Here is a 19,534-nt window from a genome sequence, read left to right as displayed (position 1 = left end):
TTTTAATTTTACACGCCGTTCAACTTAGAGGCAACGCAGTTATCGAGATTGTGATGCAATTTCGAGGTAGATTAGTTGAGATTAAGTGGTACTTAACAGGGAATGTGCTCAGTTCTGTGTCTTTCTCTTAAAATGGGCTTTACATTGCATTTTTCAAAACATACTGACAAGATACACGGCCGCAATTAAACATGCAAACGATGTCAAATTTCCACATATTCTAAAAAACAAGATGGCTCATACACATAAGCATCAGAAATGCAGCACAATGCAGCAGTAATTCATAAGTCTCAGAAACACCTCCTTGTATCATTTCCAGTGGATAAGTCCTTATAAGTCCGTAGTGGTCGATTTGCAGCAGGATCGCAATCATGGAATCGTCAGCATGCAGCTAACGTAGCTGTGCCTCAGCCTGCTCGCCAAAGGCCAGTGATGTTCAGGCCGCTTTGTCAAGCATGGAGTCAAAAATCAATTCTGGATCAAAAGTTGGAGTCATCAAAAAGCTCTCAAGAAAAAGTCTTCGAACAGTCTTCAGAGTCAACGGTTTATTCAATACAGAGGCTGGAAGAACAAACACGAGCAAAATCTTGAGATTTTGACTGACAACACAAAGCGTTATATCGTCGTATGATGTAATGGTATCAAAAGTTTAAACCACCTCCTCTTTTTTAAAGCTCGGTGTGACCTTAGTTTCAACTCACGAGTGCAGATGAAGAGAGGGCATGCACTTCCGGTCTTATGCCTTATATAGGCTTCATGGGCTCCCTTTGGGTTTCCGCTTTCCACAGGATTATTTAGTGTTTGCGTAGATTCAGTTGACGTGTTAGGTCTTCCAATCTTATCAATGTTGGTTCTAAAATCTGGTTGACACATCCTATTTGTTCAATCTTAAAATGCCGCAACATAGTGTTCACTTGTTGTTATAGTTACAGTGACATCATGCCACTATCTCGCAATGATACAGAATATATAGAATATAAGCCGCATCATTTCCAAAATCTAATCCGTTGGTCCTTGTGTCATTTCTGACCTTCCCTGAAAATTTCATCCAAATTTGATAGATGTTTTTGAGCAACGTAGCTAACAAACAGAAAAAACAATGCAGATCGTCAATACAGTTAATTCTATGTGTGTCTGTTGAAATCCTTGCTAAGTTTCTTCCCCGTGTTGTGCTTACAGACAGTACATGACAGGCTTACATGACTCATCCGTGGTAACCTTTGCGATCACCTCCTGAAATGTTCTGCATTCTCCAAGACACTGAGCTGTTTTGCCCTCGGGTTGATTAACTATTCAGCGGGTGGTCCCTTTCACCCGAAGCACCATCATCCTCATCTACAGTCGGCTTTGATGATACACTGGAGAGTGGGAGCTGCAGCGGGTCAGTGGAGCTTCATTCGCTGCATGCTTATGGGCAAGAAACCACCACTCTTTTATCAACTGACCAATGAATATTTATGACTCTGCTTGGGGAGGGTTGTGGTGTATACAGTAAGCTGCTTCAGCCTTGCTTTCAGACAAAATGTTGTTCTACATGACTGGCCAAAGCAGCGAGTGCTAACATATTGCTGGAATAGCCAGAGAACTGACACTTGTTCTGACACTCCACATCAAAAGATCAGCAGGACGTACCGGTGCTACGAGCAGAATCTGGCCGCGTAACGCCCACCGCTGAGACGGGATCAAGTTCAATTGTAGGCTCAACAATAAAAATTAACCATAAACACGCTGCAGCAGTCAATCAGCCAATCGATTGAACTGATGGCTGGCTGTGCAGAAACCAATTCAGGAACACAAGAGTGTCATAAAGCCAGTCATGAAATAATCAAAGCTATTGTTGGACACAATTCTCACAATGTTCTCTTTTTTTAGAATCGAGAGGCCAGATACTCTGCTTTCTCTTCAGCGGGTTTGACATCGAGCTGGAAAACTTTAATACTGTACCTTGATAGCATTTTTGAACATGTTACTTCTACTAACTGATTCTTTAAACTAAGGTTGGCTAGGAGACTTTAAAGTGGACCTGAGGGGTTTTTAAACTCCTTACAGACATGGAATACTGGAGGATTTGTCTGTTCGTTGGCTTTGAGGTGTTGCATAAATGTATTTCCAGTTTATCTGCATGTGTTATCAAACGTATTTGCGCTGAATATTTATATATTTTGCTTTCATCAATGCTAAAAATGTAAAAGTTGACTCAGTTTTTAGGACAAGTTCCCTAAATGTCTCAGACTGGAAGTTTGGACGTTTCAGGATGAATCTGAATGTTCAGAATCACCAATTAACCTCAGCATGTTTTTGGACTGAGGGAGGAAGCTGGAGCATCTTCTAGCTGCAAGGCAAAAGTGTTAACCACCAAGCCACTATGCAGCAGTAGGTTGGGAACCGCAGTCCTGACAGTGAAATTTGATGATCCAGTTGGGCAAAATGCAATAAGCAGGATGAAAAAAAACAGCAAAGAAAAACAGAGCAAGCCCGAGACTTTTTTGCAGCGGTGTCCGGTTTTCTCCTCCGTCCCTGTTAGCCGCCACTGCTGCTGTATTGACAAGAATCGATGTCCAGTCCGGTTTTGGCCCAAACGAGTGTGAACAAGAGCTCCATGTTAGAGCTCAACAGATGAGGTGGATGCCCAAGACGCCCTGTGGCTGCATCAGTTTAATCTCCATCCTTTCTTGTACTGTCTTCCTCTAGGGGTCTTCAGACAGAGAAAAAAACGTTCTTCTGGTTTTCTTCCTCGATCACTTTGTTTGTCTTACCTTCCTGCCACATCCCCAGGCACCGCAACAGTCCACTGGCTGCAGCTGATTGATAAAACATGTAGTGTGTTGCACTCATTGACATACCGGAGCCTCCCAGCAACGTCCATCTGCTTGTGTTCAGAGTCTGTGTTCGATCATTCCAGGTTGTTGTCGATGCGGTATATTCTCTGCAAGCCCCTGTGGCTGTCTTTGGAAATCCTCTGCTTGCCTTGTGTTTACAATTAAAACCCACGGAGGAAGAGGAATCCAAGAGATTGACCATAAATGAAAGGCTCTGATGGGGACTGGACACGATTCGAACTATTCCCAGATCTATTTTTGCAGGAAATGTAGCTTCAGGGCTTAACTGTGACATCTGTAGAAACAACTCCTGTGCACTCGACAACAGAGGAGATGCTGTTGTAAAACAAGCAAACACCTTCAAGAGAGATCCATTAGTGTGCAGTGTGATCTGTTCAGACGAGGATGGGGCTACTTTGCAGTCTGCACATCCACCGCCCTTTTTCTCGCACAGCTACAACTTCTCATATTGGCAAAAATGTGTAGAAACACAAGAAGTGGAGCTCCAGTCCAGGTCTCTGAGTGGATGACAAAAGTCTCCCATGACAGCAAGTGGCATTTAAGGAAATGTCCTTTCCATCTCTGTCCCCTCCAGAACAACTCACTGCAGTTTCTTTTCTGCTTTAACTAAAAGTTCCTTTGAGCCCCGAAACAACCGCAGCTTCAGAAATAAAAGCCAGCTTAGTGCTACAGAGATACTAAACACGCTAAATAGATAAATAGATAAATAGATTTTACAAGTCAAATAGACATTCGCAAAATATGGATTTCCAGGTAACATTACGTAACATATGAGGTCCAAGAGCAAAAATGACATGAACCAAGTAAGATTAATATTAGTGGAAGGACACGATTAAAAAATAGGAATCTATCTAATTAGAGGCTTTGTAATTAATTAATCACGACTGATTAACAAGGGCATAGAGGTAAAAAAAAAGAAAAAAAAGCGATATATGCAGTGTTGTCTTCATTTTAAATGCCAAAAGGATTTTGCAGCTCCTGGTGTTTTCTTTTCTGTGGGAAACGAGTCGAAATGGCTCTTTGAGTGTTAAAGGTTGCCGACCCCTGGTCTAGGGCTACTTGACAGGGAGGGAGGCGGGCTAAAAGGTTGTCTTTCAAATCACTCTGCAGCAATTGGGTAGGTATACAACCAATCAGCGCAACGAATAGGCTGACGTAGTTCCTAGAGCGCCGGCGGATTGTGGCTAAGTCCCATTAGCTTCCCAACCAGCGGAGCCAACTGGTATATTAAGGATTTTCCATATCCCGTCGGCGTAAGTCCAAATACGTCTTTCTTCTCAATGAAACACTTCAGTGCCGTCCTTTATCTTTCAAGTTAAATTTTAGCTTCAAATCTTTAAGGGCTGTGGCCAAAGCCGAGTTGAAAGATAACCGTTTATTGCGCGCCGGTTGTTTGTCAGAATCGTCGCACCTCTGTCGTCACTTAGTTACGTCCGCCTTCTGACTCTACACTTCATGGTGATTGGTCCGGCCAGTTTTAGGAGAATCCAGCCTCGAGCCTTATGGAGGGTAACTAGACCCACCCTGGCAGAGAATTAAATTCGTTGCCGTGGGTTGTCTAGCGCGGCTAGGCTATTTATCTTATACTCATCTGACTCATCGAATGGGGAATGGGTATAAGCCTGTTACTGGCTTTCTCCTTTCCACTTGCTATCTGTGTGTTCAAAATCCACTTCACTTCTGGAAACAACAACAACCTCACTGCTGCTGGTTTTTGCTGGATTATCAATTTTAATTACAGTTTTCGCCTCTCTGCATGCAAATGTTCCACCAAAGCAATTCCACCCGTCACTATTTTCAGGAAACACTGAATCCTTGACTTTGCTGCGCCCAAGATGATTGTAACTGGACTGGTCTAAAGAATTGCATACAAGAGTGTTTTTACCATGACAGGATCTATATAAGCATCTTCAAAGCAAGAAAGTTGGCCACATTTGCACACGTGGATCGTGCAAATGACGTATAAACGCCACTTTAACAGTCTGATGAAGCAGTAATGTGTGTCTGAAAAGGGTTTTGAGTGATGACTTTTCACTTTACACAGAGATTTAAACCATTGTTAATATTTTTAAAAATGATTAGCGCCACTTTAGTGCAATTATTTAAACGGCAGGTCCCCTATTATATGTCTTTTTTTAACAAGTTAATGTAAGTCTCACACCTCCCCAGAATGCGTATTTGAAGATTCAGCTCTAAAACGCTGCTCAGATCATTCATTTCACCACTCCTATTGTGACGGTCCTGCACCACTGCGCTCATTTACCTTTGCCGTGATTGAGCTTTTTGGAGTTTTGTATGTAAATTGGCAAGTTCAAGCCCCCTGTCCTGGTTTGGTCCCTGCACTCAGACCAGTCTTTCATTTTCATTGCTCCTCCTTGGTTCTGCCTGGAACCCTCACCGATTGGACCAGAGCTGTTCTCCAATCAACGCCAGTCATCACATCAGCAGTTTAACAGCTGTCAGTCGGGTCAGATGTGATTTGGAATCTTTTCTATGTGCTTCTTAATTCATAGCAGACCTGAGTAGTGTTTGTACATGGATGACACACTTGTTTCATCAGTAAAGGCTCAGCCAAGTTAAGGGTTTTGGTTATGGGCACATTTTTTTAATGTATGGCAGGCCTTCACCTTACTTCCTGAAGATGTTGTGAATATATTAATAAAAGTCGACTGAATGGAACTGATACCGGGTTTCGCGGTGCAACCTCCATCTGTCCATCTTGTTTGAGTATCAGAAGGCAGCATAAGATTTTTAATTTTTCTTATTGTGAGGTAGGAAAGAGGTTTCCAACTTCTAGGCAGAAGTTCTGCTTTTGTATTGGAGCAGCATCCATCATCCTTCCACCTGTTATTCATTACATTAAATGGTTTAAATTTCGACACAATCGAGAGCACATGGTTGTATGTTTGTCACTTCCCTTTCCTGTATTGAACTGGGTCATAACATTATAACATCCCTTTTTTTTAGGTTTGTTCTGAATGTGTTGCAACTTTGTATGCAGCCCCAGAGGACAACTCTGCTTCTACTCAGTTCAGTGAATGGCTGAGAGGAGGAGGATGCTTGTTGTTACATCACAATGGGCTTGAACAGCTCATTCAGAGACAAATTTTCTGACTTATTGAGAAAGGAAAACATTAAGGAATTGTCTTTTCTTAGGATTTGTGTTTGTCTAGGCACACTGGGGAGACAAAAACTGAAAACTGTGACAAGCTCGATTTTGCATAATATGGTCCTTTTAAAACAAGAAAAGCATAGACACTCCAACAACGCTGCTCAGCTGTATGATTTTCGACGGATGACATCTTTAAAAAAATCGATTGGGAGTACGATTGCAATCATGTGACGCAGTGTTCACTTGCTGTCATAGCTACAGTGACGCCATGCTGCTATCTCGCAATGACACCAGGCGTGAACTAACCGTGACGTCACCCGTTGGTTTCAACGCCGAGAAAATGAAGCCCGGATTTTGCTACTTCCTGGTCGCCATTTTGGATTTTTTGGAGCCAGTGATGTAAAAAGCGTCATCAAACAGGCTGGACCGGAGAGCAACTTGGGGCAGGACCAGTCGATGGGACTGTCAATCAAGTATAGCCACGCCCCCTGGCCCTGCCAACTTTAACGATTTATTTAAAATTCAGTATTGATTTATTTTAAGATCGGCCACCTGATCTCTCATTTTGACCATGAAAACTAATAGGAAAAAAATCCTGAGCTGTAGAAAATCAGTCTATCACATTTTATTTTTTCCAAAAATGAATTGGGGTCTATGGAGCAAAAGCTTTTTGGAGCCAACCCTAGCGGACGGCGTGATATTGCAAGTTTTTGACACTTCCGGGTGGGCTTCATTTTTGGAGCCAGATGCTACGTCCATCTTTATATACAGTCTATGAATGACACAGAAATCTTGAGCAAATCCGTGGATCCAATCTATAAGCCGCCAAAATCTAATCACTTGGTTCTTGTGCCATTCCTGACCTTCCCTGAAAATTTCATCCAAATCTGTTAATCCATTTTTGAGTAATGTTGCGAACAGACAGATGGACAGACAAACCAACGCTGATCATCACATAACTCCGCTGTGTTCCTTCGCGGAGTAAAAATACGTTAGAAAATACAAGGAATAGCAGCTTTAAGAGAACATGTTGAGAGCTTTGAGTACATCTGCAACAGATGTCACCTCGTCTACCAAACCAAAAGTCATTAGCTTTAAAAAGTCTTAGTTTGCTTCAAGTACTTTATATATTTCATGAGGACCAAATGGTGTTTCTGCAAATCAGATTTTGTCTTCTCCAGGCAAAATGCAAGTCACGACTCAGCTAGAGAGTCTTTAGGGATTGACAGTCTCCTTGAGGCAAAGTGAACTTCACTTTAAAGGGTCTCCCTCCGGGTGTGGCTCCCTCGGAGAGTGTTCTCCTCTCAGGACGCTTAGCGAAGCGCTTTGCAGCCGTCCCATCTCAGCAGCACACGGCAAGTGTCGTGTCGCTGCAATAATAGGTCGTGCCTCATTGAGCAGGCTTATTGGATCTTCCTCAGAACTGAGGTAAGTGGTGTGCTAAATTGAATGCAATTCATAGTTTTTGGGCAGAGGGCCACTCTATTACATTAGGTGTGAGTGAATTACATAGGCAGAGACAATATTGCAGCTGTTCAACCGTTGCAAGACGTGAAATCACATTTCAATCACTTCAACAGTCTCAGGTGACTCACTGTAAATGAGGACAAATGAAAAAATTAAAATGACATCCTTCGATTTTCGGGCCACAGAGCCCAAAGCAGTCGCTAATTGAAATTTTCAATCACACCAAAGCATAAAGAGAACTTAAAAGAACCACGCCAAGAGTACTTGAAAGAGCAGGTCGGCTAGTAATGATGAATTTATCTGAGCAGTGGAGCTGAATCTGTCAAAGCTGACAACTCTGTTTGAATACAACACGCGAAAGTCCGTGCATTCAGCGCGAGTTTCCAGCTCGGCTCCCGCGCTACACTAGGTGCTATTTCAGAATCACTGACTTGGATCTGCAGATGATCAAAACCCTGTAAACAAGCTGTGAAATGTGTCAGCTTCATGCTTATAGTAATCCAGTAACAGGCTCAGCAACACTTAAGTGATCATCAACAAACTGACAGCTTACAACGTGCAGCTATTATCCTCCGTGTCTCCAGATTTATCAACGGGAGACGAGTTGCCAAAGAAAAATAAAGGTTCCTTTCAAGGTAACAAATTATTGCTAATTAATCAAAGAATGAAGAATGAAGAGTTTTCCTGTGGAATCAGCGAGGACAAGCACCGCTGCTCCTGAACCAGCCCTGCTCACTTACTGCACTTTTAACCTTGTAGGCAAAAAGAATGAATGATGTTCAATTCTGAAAACAACAACGGCAACAACAAACCTTGTGTATGCAGAGGAAACTCATTCCCTAATGCATGCTAATCTGTTGACACCGTGTGAAGAGGAGCATGCGTCTGCTCGGAATCTAAATGGATGCCGTTGTTGGTTTATTTGTGCCTCGGCTCGTGTTCAACTATTTGCTAACAGCGGGACAAGAGTACTTCCTGGGCTGCAGTGTGTCGCATGAAATTTCAGGACTTTTTGCAGCTTCACATCTGTGCTATTTGAGACTTTGCAAGACAAACGACATCCACAAGAGTGTGAATATGTGGTTCAGCATTCAGGCTGCAGTGATCTGAGCGGATTCATGCTGTGTGGCCAGCAGCAGGTCAAGCAGAAGCAGCATGAGACATACACCGACTATAAAGCTGTCCCTCATATGTTCCTGCTGAAATGAAACAGTACAGCTACCAAAGAGGAAAACCTAAAGGAAGACCAAGAAAAAAACATGTTTGATTCATAGAATTTCTCCTATTCTGTTTGCATAAAACACCCAAAACAAAACACTACCATTGAAAAGTTTGGGTTCACCCAGGCAATTTCATGTTTTCCATGGAAACTCACACTTTTTATTCATGTGCTAGCATAATTGCACAAAGGTTTCTAATCATCAATTAGCCTTTCAACACCATTAGCTAACACAATGTAGCATTAGCAATGTAGCATCTCCTAGGTAGATATTTCATTAAAAGTCAACCATTTCCAGCTAGAAGAGTCATTTACCACATTAACGACATCTAGACTGTATTTCTGATTAAAAAACCACTCTGTTTTCAAAAATGTGGACATTTCTAAGTGGCCCCAAACTTTTTAACGATAGTGTACATACCATGGCTTCAGTGTTCAGTGCTAATTGATGCTTAATGCAAGTTTTCCACATGAAGATAAGCCATTTTCTCTGTAATGTCTTGTCTATTTCAAGGATTAGCTTTCCAGTTTATTTTATGCAAATCTTGAAAGCTACAAGTGTACATCAGAAAGTCATGTTTGCAGAGTTTTAAGGCCCAGCCGGACAGAAAACCACAACTGGAACCTGATTCATGCTAAAGTCTAAGAAATGCTTAACTGTCTTTCTAGATCTTTGTTTGGAAACCTTTCAACCCCGAAGCCTGTTAGTAGATTTGAAAAGCCTGCTGTGCTCAAAAAGTCATTAATTACTGCCAGAAACTGTTAAACAGAAAGGCACTCACAATCATCATTGAGCTACTTATCTTACTTGACGCTAAATGTCTCATTTCGAACCAAGGATTGCCAAGAATAAAACATTTACCCTGACCAGATTCTTGAAAAAAAATAACTAAATAAAACAAAATCTACGCTCATTGGTGCCCCTGTGACGCCATTAGCAACGACTGTGAGAAAAATTCTGGGGCTTTTTGCCTGGACTGCAGGCTGTGTATGCACGCAAAAATATTGCATATTGTTTTTGTGTGCATAAATAATGAAAGAAATTCAACTTTTGTGACTTTACTTTTTGTGATTGTGACTTTAAAACTGCACATACAACATTTCTGAGTTCACTCTACTTCTAGAGATGGTGCTGGACTTTATATTGCATTTAAAAAAGCAAAAAGTTCCACAAAACTGCTTGGGGCTGAGAGGGTTAATAAAGAAGGATTCTATTTCCAACCTATCAGTGGCATTTTAATCACCAAGACTTGAATAGATTTCCTTACATCCGTCTTTCTTTACAGCCTAGATTGTCCATCCTGTTTTGGAAGCTGCTGACATGAAACATACATTACTCATAAGCACCTATTTGAGTTGGCAGAAAGCAGAATAATAAAAAATTCTCTCACACCACATCCGTACCACATGTCAGACCTTAAGACTTAAGTTATGGATTTTTTTCCAGAGTAGCTGAAGGTTGTCAGCTTCGCTTTAACACCATTTTTTAAATAATGACGGGAAGATTGTTTCCAACAAAAAAAAGAATTTCAGCCATTTTTGATGTAAATTTTTATCCTCTGGAAGGTCATGTAAAGGCTTTTTACAGAGGTGTGAATTACAAAGGAGCCAAAGGGAACTCGGTTCTTCTTAATAAGACATGAGCTGCCCTGAAAATATGAAATTTAGCAGCGAAATACTAAGACTATCTGACTTTTGCCGTGTTTTTCTGCCTCATCGCCATCATGGATCAGGCGCAAAATGAGGCTATTATTGATATATAAGATCCCAGCATGCAGGCTGTTGTTGCTATCAAAGTGTGATTGTGCAATATCACAAGCTTCATCCACTGTAACAGAAAGACAGAAGAAAGAAAGACAAAGCTTTGTGATGCCAACTGGCATAATTTCAGGTCAATTCAATCTTATTTATATCGCGCCAATTACAATTCAGGTTGTGTCAAGACACTTTAAAGAACCGATGTGCTTTTGTAACTCGAAGCTGCATCACTGCCAGAATCTAATATGGTGATCCTTGTCATTTCTGACCTTCCCTGAAAATTTCATGCAAATCTGTTGGTCCGTTTCTGAGTAATGTTGCACACAGACGGAATAACAGACGGTTAGGACAAACATACGGCAATCGTCACATAACTCTGCCGTAAATATACACTATAGACATGTTTCCTCACATGTGACCAACATATTTAAATGAAAAGAACACTTTTGCGGCCAATACATGAGCTGGAAAATCTGCGCTAAATATCAAGAAAGTAACTTTAAATTGTATTGTAAAGACATGAGGGCTGGGTATCGCCAATCAATGCTTTTTTTTGTTGGTACCAACTAAATGTTCTTCTTTCAAAGGGAAAAAAACTGAAAAGTAATGAAAAGACATTTGGTATCAGGATCAAAACTCGGCTGCTAAAAACCCCAGAAGAACTCTCTCTGGCACAAACAGCAAGTGGCAGTCGCTAGTTTCTTACCGTTTACGAATTATTCCTGTTCATATTTTATAAAAACATTGAGGGAAAAAGTCTAAATTCTTTCTGACCTGGACAAACAGTCAGCATTGCTTTCTAGGAGCTTAACAACCAGAAAAGGCTTCCCATGTCCTGCTTTGCTCCCACCTTGAGCAGCCGAAATGAAAACTCAGCGCAGCTCAAGTAGAAGATCAATCCGTCTCTGACGACTTCCCCGACTTCCTAGAAGCGCTGCTCGAGTGACGATGCGCGGTTTGATTTAAAACTGCTGCTGCACGGCCGAGCGTCGCCGTGAATCTTGAAAGGCTCGACGACGACGACACTCACCGTTGACGACCACGGCGATGTCCACGAAATCGATCTCCCCGCGGGCCTCCACGCTGGCCTCGCAGCGGTACACGCCCTCGTCGGCCTTGGTCACCTGGTGGATCTGCAGGTTGTTGTTGGGCAACACCTGGAACCTGCCTTCACAGCGGGGTGAAAAAGAGGAGGACGGGTGGAAAGGGAGCGAAGAAGAGAGGAAGAGGGAAATGACAAAAGAACAACAGCGTGTGATAGAGAGAGAAGCGAGATAAGAAAGTTAGGAAAACAGCAGGATAAAATTGCCATCTCCATTCTTCAATAGTTAGACTGTCAATCTTCACTTCAGCACATTTACCTGATAAAGTCCACACAGATAAACACTCCTGCAATTACAGTTCCACGCAGTCGCCCTATTGTGGCTGCCGGGAGATTGGTCGGCACTGCCGAGGCCTCTATCTCATTTCCACCCGAGCAAAGATATTTATAACCGTGCATCGTAATTAGAGCGAAATGATTAAAGAAGAAAACTTCTCCTCCGTGCTTCGTCGTTACCGTGCAACTGAAGATTTGAATTTCAATTAAAAAATGTGACAGATTCAAAGGGGTCACTCCTTCTAATCAGGCGTGGGTTTTGTCTGGAAGGATGGAGGGAGTGTGGAGAGACGCAAATCAGGGAGGAGAAGAAATATTTAATCCTTCTGGTTCTTATGACTGCACCTGCCTTCTATCAAGAATCTGTCCTCTGAGTGCGCCTCTTCCTCTTTTCTGTGCAAATGCAGTCGACCACCCTCCTGATATTTAACGGTATTAAAGCTGCGAAGAGCACTATAAATGATATACATCAGCGTTTGTTCCAAATGGGATGGAAGATGATTGACACAATAAGTTATTGCAGGGCGACTTAGCAGCATTAATGCAACTTAAAGACGCAGGGTTTCATGTCTGAACATCGCCGTTCAAACCGCTCCATAATCCGTCCTCTCAGCCGCTTGTTGCCACGGTTTCTGTCCAAGTTTCGATGCCTCCTCCGGGGCTGATGGGGGATTCTATTCATGGGATTTTACATCCTTGTCTTATTGTGAATCCACACAAAAGAAGGAAACAGCATTTCCTAGAGAACAGTATTTTTGGCACATTGGCAGGGCTTTCAGCGAGAGGGAGATGGAGCCGACCACATCGGGGACTCATGAGCATTTTCCCTCTCAATAATCAAGTCCATTTGGCACGTTTGCATCCAAAATCCTTTTGAGATTGCTTCTCACTTGCAACTTTTATTCTCATCATTCATTTACTGGAATAATCAGCATCTGCTACGCTGTTTGGTGATATTACTTTGCCCTATAATTGATACTTCCTAATGCAAAAGACCCAATTCACAGCACCTGAAACGTCTTCCTCGCTATAATGGTGACAATTTTACATACCAGTATTGTTCATTCGGATTTAAACCACTCAAGTCTCTTTGAATCTGCTTCATCACGACATGCTGGAGTGGTTTGATGAGATTCAACCGACAAAAGCTGATGTTTTCACAAAGCCTTCTTGGAAGAATCCACATTGTTCGTCTCCCTCTCTTTGGCTCGCTGCTACATCTCTTGGCGTGAAAATCTTTGGCTATTGTCAGGCGAATTAGAAGTGAACTTTCGAAATGTTGCGAAAGAAAACAAGAAAGTGAAAGAAATCAGCTTGTTTCCAGTAACTATTTTAGAGTGAATAAACCGGGCAGTGGTGTGGCAGTAGATTACACATGGCTGTAATAAACACAGTAGAAGAAGAGCTGGAAACAAAAGCAGCTGTTTATCAATGCCAAAAAAAGTAACAAAAAAGACAAAGAAGCTAACTTTAGCATGTGAAAGGAAATTTGACATAATCTCCAACTGTTCAACTCCCAAAAAACAAAACAAAACAAAAAGACAAAGATGGAGTGAAGCGAGTGACAAGGAAGCCTGAAAGCAGAAGCAGTGATGAGAACTTACTGTGGTGCTCCTCGGTGATCTCTCGGTCCTGGTAGTACCAAACCACCACCGGCACCGGCGAGCTAATGACGTCACACACCACCTCGGCCGTCTCGCCGTGCCGGAACTCCTGCGGCGACTGAACGTCCCGAAACGTCAGCCGCTCTGCGAGATCAAACAAGATGGATGCTGAGCAGCTTCATCATATATAAATAAATATATATTTTTCATTTTTCCAGAGGAGACAATTTACTGCACGTCTGAACATCAAAAGGAAAATAAGAAGAAACTGCTGTGCTTTTACTCTCCTGTTAACTAGGACTGTTTTGACACAGAATTTAGGGTTAGGAGGGAGGGAAAGTTGCTTAAAAATAATCTGCTTCCAATTTCCTTTCTGGATTGCATCCTGGGAGAGAAGCGTTTACCTCTTCAAGGAAGTTTGTGTGTAATTTGATTGAAACGCTGGAACTGTAATATGGTACATTGCTGTACTGGGAAAAAAAAATTAACTGAGAGAAAGTATTATTTCCACCCCCTGGACAGAATAAATGACTGGATTTGGTAGTTTGGTAGCACCTGGTTGCTGGCATATCATCCCAACATACTCCAAACCTTTTATTTTGAAAGCTGTTTACTGAGTATGCAGTCAACTCCAGTCTTTATGCTACTAGATGGTTTGCAAATTAAATATTGCAGAAATGTGGACTAAATGTAATAAATAAAATTAGGTTATAAAGTATTTAACGCACATTTGGTCAGAATAGTGTGTTTTGACTTTTGACGGTGATTCATCGTACGTTTTGTATTTGTTAAAAAAAAACTGTACTCAAATCCCCAATAACATATATTGGCTTTTCAAAATAAAATGCACTTACATAAATGATACTTCAGATATAATTACAGCAGGACATAAACTGGCAGAAGATGTATTGACGCACTCCAAATTTCTTCAGAAATGCTCTAGTTTGCTTTTGTAGTTCCACCTCTTTTTCACTGCAATTCATCAGTTCATCACGAGGAGGAATCAATGAATGTCTGCCGCAGTCCAACAGTTTTTGATCTATTTTGACGGACAGATGAACAGTGTTCTCCACAGATCCATGCAGCTAGTGCAACCAAACTACATTATTAAGCACAGCTGTCATGTTTTATACTGTAATCAGCTCACATCTGAAGCATCGGGAAACAGGCGCCTGAGAAGCAGCGTGTACACTGGGAGTGGATGGGTCCGTTTAACGCAGAAAATCAAACAAAACTGAAGCCGAATCCTTCTGTTTTCTGGGACGCAGATAAGGCAGGAGACAGAGAAGTGGCTGTTTCACTTGCTGCCAGTGAGAACTGTTACACAAAAAAAACTAAACAAAAAAAAAAAAATCAATGAGCCAAGTTATTCTGCTGCTTTCTGTTTGCAGAAAAACACAGGCAGCCTTTGATTCACTCCGTCCTGGTTTCAGGAACGTTTCAATAATAGACGCTTGGTTTGAAGCCTGCGTCGTCCGTCTTGACAAACATTTGGTGTTCTTGGACCCACAACCAGCACAAGACCCTCTTTTCAAACCCTGATCCCGCCGGCTTTGATGCCTGGCGCCTCTACCACCTGCTATCACCTGTATTGTGAAGGTGTGAATAAATCAGCGGCGGCTCTCGTATCAGTCCCTCCCGTTAGCGAGGCTTCAGCATTAGCATTTTGCCGTGTGATTTATGCCAGGCTGCTCCCTAAAATGAGCTTTCACTCCCCGACTGCACCCTCCGCCGGCAAACGTGTCTGGCATCCCAGTGGCTTCATTAACTTTAAGGATGCCTTTGCATGTTTTTGTCATTCACTCTGATGGTTTCTTATCGGCCCTCCTCCTCCCTGTTTGTGTTCTTTTTATTTCCAAAATCTGCTTTCACTCCCTCCGTCTCTCAGGTTTCGACACTTCTAGTGTCACTTGTTCCCTCTGTTTGTATCCATTTCCTGTCTCCTTTGTCGTCACGCTGCTCTACAACAGAATCAGTAAAGGAAACATCCGCTCCAGAGTAACACTCTGCTGCACACTCGACACTGCCGAATTGAGAATACACTCAGGAGTTTGTCCTCTGCTGTTCGTCGGCACATCACCACCAAGATAACCGTCTCACACGCTGACGAGCCAATTTCCCCGGACCTGTCTCAGCCGGGACGCTGGTTTCTGTCGGCCTTCACTGGCCTGTTTTGCTGGTTTTGGAAAGCAGGCTTATCTACGATTATTGCTCTGTGTATGAATAAACTGGGAGGAAATGAAAGCAGCTGGATTGCTCTGTCGTGAATATGAATCCTGTCACCTAGTTTGACTGTGAAGGCACTAAATGAGAGCGCCACTTTTGTTTCTGCTAGTTTCACTGAAGACAAACTATAATAGGAAGAGGTTTAACCTTGAACAGTTGCCAGCAAAACCAGCAGCTCTGCGATGCTTATTCACAGCCGTGGCTTGAGTTAAATACCAATGCTAGCATGCTAAAGGCCCACATGCTAACACACCGATGCTAATCGCATATAAGGTTTGTCACATCGTAATTCATTTTAAATTCACTCAGCGTAGAAACATAAGTTCCCTGCATCCTTAACGATATTGGCTAACAGCACTTTGGTTGATTAATAAGCTTAATAAGTCATTTTATGAGCTGTAAAAGTGTAAAACAAGCTCCTTTACTTGAACTTCAGAAAGCAGGTTCAATAAACTTAGAATGCTAAGTTGGATCAACTCGTCACATAGGTGATATTTACAGACATGCTTGCTCTAAATAAACGAAGAAAATGCAGTTGAATTAACTGATCGCAGATAATGGTTAGAGACGGACTTGCATTTTTTTCATATGGTCTAAGTTTAAATGGTTTCTTCTTCATTTGACAATAAAGTCTGACAGTTCCAGCTGTGTAATAATCTGTGAAGCTGCACCTGGTCACAGTGAGCTAAATCAGACATCTACAGATTAAGGAACTGAATTCATAACTATCCTGCCATGGTAGAAATATTTTGACTATTATGAAAAGAGAAAGCACAACTTCATTTAGCAAAGACACACGGCGAGTTTCCACCAAGAACATTCTACAGGAAGTACTTGTCTGTATGTCAAAGAGAACAATCAAGAAAAGAGTCAATGCAGTGGGTTCACCACAAGATGTAAACCATTAATGAGCCTCAAAAACAGAAAGGCCAGATTAAAAAACATCTAAAATAGCCTGTGAGGTTCTAGAACAACATTCGATGGACAGATAAGATCAACTTGTACCAGAAAGATGGGAAGAGTATGAAGGAGGGTCAGGAAGGAAAGCATAGCACCTCATCAGTGAAGCATGGTGGTGGTAGTATCAAGGCGTGGTCATCTATGGCTGCTAATGGAACTGGTTCTCTTATATTTATTGATGATCTTATAGCTGACAAACGCAGCAGGGTGAATTCTGAAGTGTTTTGGACAATATTATCTGCTCATATTCAGCCAAATGCTTCAGAACTCATGGGACCGTGCTTCATGGCGCAGATGGACAATGACCTGAAGCAAGCCGAGCATTTGGTGATGCCGAGGAGTTCCAGACTTCAGGCCGTCATTGACTCTAAAGGATTTGCAAACCAAATATTAAATGTGGTGGTATGACTTATAATTATCCAAGTTTGCCCAGCTAGGTTTGGTCCCTTAAAAGAGTGAAGGGCAAATATAAAATGTGTTGTAAATTATCTACTTGTCACCTGATTTGGATGTACATACCCTAAAATTAAAGCTGAAAGTCTGCACTTGAAGCACATCATGACTTTTTTAAAATTTCTGATCCATTGCAGTGGTGTACAGAGTCCAAATACTGATAATTATGTCAGTATTTATGGACTTGGCTGCAGCTATTTTGTATGTTTTGTATGTCTTCAAAGAGCAGCTGCAGTTTTGAATGGAAAACTGATCTGTCCCTCCATGCAACCTGATTATCTCCGTTCATGTTGCGATGACAGCAGCAACTGAGAGGATGTCAACACTTTTCCTCCCACAGGTCAGAAATTCCATGTCCGACATGGTGTTGCCGGAGGAGTCGTCACCGCTCCGGCTGTGCTGGCAGAATGGCAGACTGCAGCTTTAGGCAGGTTTTCATCCCGCATGCTGCTCAGGCAATCTACACCGAGAGGCCCGAGAGAGTGACGCCCAGTTGCTATGGAAACAATGGTTTTAGGAAGCTAGTTATGTGCTGAATGAGGCGAAGGCTGAGTGGTGGCAGGTGTGATTGAGGCTGTGATGTCTCCCCTAATGGTTCACTGGGAGAGGATGAAAAGGTAGCTACACAGCAGGTGAGGTGTGTACTAATCATCGGGAGCGTGTGTGTGCAGGTGTGTGTTTGCGAATCAAATTCCTGTACCTTGACGTTTCCACCAATTAAACTTGGTGCAGACTCCTGATCAAAGCGCTGCTCTATGTGGGTATTTGGGTTGAGTTCACTCGACTCTTATGTAATCATTTTGTGTGTACTTTTTGCGATATAATGTTCATCCATTTTCGATCACAGTGCTACCTGTGAACAGAAGGTGTTTGAACTTTTAGGCGTACTTTTTATTTCATTTTTTGAACCTAAATCGGGCCCGAGCAAGGATTTCAGAAGTACACTACTCGAGTGAATAAATGAGCATGAAAAAGCTGATATATCTGTGTCTGGTTTTAGAAACACAGAAAAATAGTTCAAGTCTAAATCTTTAAGAAATCCAATGATTGTGATTTTGTAATATTTTATTCTGGCATGTTGCCTTTAAATTTAATGTCTGATATATTTTCTTAGCAAACACAAAGATCTAAATGCTCTTTCAAAAGCTCCACGGCACTGCAAGGAGGGAAATTCTAGTGGAGGAATAGTTAAGCTGGAAAGTAGTAAAATTTTATATACAGAGCATATAAAATGTATTCACCCCCATCGGAGGTTTTTATTGCTTTTTACCAATAAATCATGGGCAATTTAAAAAGGCTCTGGAAGGGAAAAGAAAAAAGATTCTTTCATGTCTAAGTAAAAATAAATTCCTACAAAGTAACATCAGTTAATCCAAAATATAGGATGTAAAATAAGTGATTGTCTTCTTTAAAGTGAGTCAAGTCATTCAGCATAGATGCAGTCAGTTTTTGCTAGCATGGTGGTGGCAGCATCATGATGTGAAGCATAGTGGTGGCAATATCATGATGTGAAGCATGGTGGTGGTAGTATCATGATGTGAAGCACGGTGGTGGCAGCATCATGATGTGAAGCATGGTGGTGGCAGCATCATGATGTGAAGCATGGTGGTGATAACATCATGATGTGAAGCATGGTGGTGGCAGTATCATGATGTGAAGCATGGTGGTGGCAGCATCATGATGTGAAGCATGGTGGTGGTAGCATCATGATGTGAAGATGCTTCTCAGCAGCAGGTCCTGGAAGGCTTGTAATGATTGTTCTGACTCTTGTTATTAATTGAGAATTGTTAGTGTCCCCCTGGTGGTGTTTCTGAGTTACTGCACTTTTAAGCAAATAATTGATTCTCTGGACCTTGCAGTGGTTATCAGTGAGTATGACTGCTCTTTGTTTATTCAAGTTGTTTGAAGACACTGTGAGCTTCAAGGTGATGTTTTTTGGCCTTTATTTTGAGTTTAGAAACTGTGCTAACTATGCTAATCAAGGCTAACTGTTGCTAGTTAAGCTGCTAAGGCTAATTTAGTTTGTTGTGGAGCCTCATTTATGGTGAATATGGAAATTTATATCTCTATTGCTGCATTTATACTGCTTGCCTTTCTGTGAGTGCATTTTCCTGTGAAAATGGTGTGTTTATTTTGTTGACTCTGGGATGGCATCGTAATTACCTGTTCTATAACCTGTAAAGGATGAGTACGTAAAGAGTGTTTACATATTTTATTTTTGTAACATGTTGTACATTTTTATTTGTGTTGCAGTTTTACAATATTATAAAAGGCTAAGAAGATTAAGTAAACAGATCTTAACCTCAGTCGAGCCTGATGGATCTGTCCTTTTTTTTTTTTTTTTGTTCGCTAGTTTTCTGGAAATAAAAATGGTATTCTGCCAGAACAAAATAATGATAGTGGGTAAACAAATGTGGCAAAGTCTAGAGAAATCCTGGAGGACAACCTGATGTAGTCTGAAGAGAACTGAGACTCGGAGAAGATTTGTTTCCCATCAAGACAATGAGCCGAATCAAA

The 19,534-nt window shown here is 41.7% G+C and overlaps 1 protein-coding gene across 3 annotated transcripts in view; it reads right to left on the bottom strand.

The window, feature by feature from the left end:
• Positions 1 to 19,534, bottom strand: part of LOC110961821 (neural cell adhesion molecule 2) — a 361,000-nt gene that overhangs the window by 79,153 nt on the left and 262,313 nt on the right. For all 3 annotated transcript variants that reach the window (XM_051943455.1, XM_051943453.1, XM_051943454.1), the window contains exons 4-5: positions 13,379 to 13,522; positions 11,427 to 11,564 (exon numbers count right to left, since the gene is read on the bottom strand). In XM_051943455.1, coding sequence (XP_051799415.1) covers positions 11,427 to 11,564; positions 13,379 to 13,522 — 282 coding nt within the window. The remainder of the gene's footprint in view (positions 1 to 11,426; positions 11,565 to 13,378; positions 13,523 to 19,534) is intronic.

Source organism: Acanthochromis polyacanthus, chromosome 22, assembly GCF_021347895.1.
Source record: "Acanthochromis polyacanthus isolate Apoly-LR-REF ecotype Palm Island chromosome 22, KAUST_Apoly_ChrSc, whole genome shotgun sequence".
Classification (NCBI taxonomy): Eukaryota; Metazoa; Chordata; class Actinopteri; family Pomacentridae; genus Acanthochromis; species Acanthochromis polyacanthus.
Note: the sequence above shows the minus strand (reverse complement) of the source record. Positions and strands in the feature narration are given on the sequence as shown.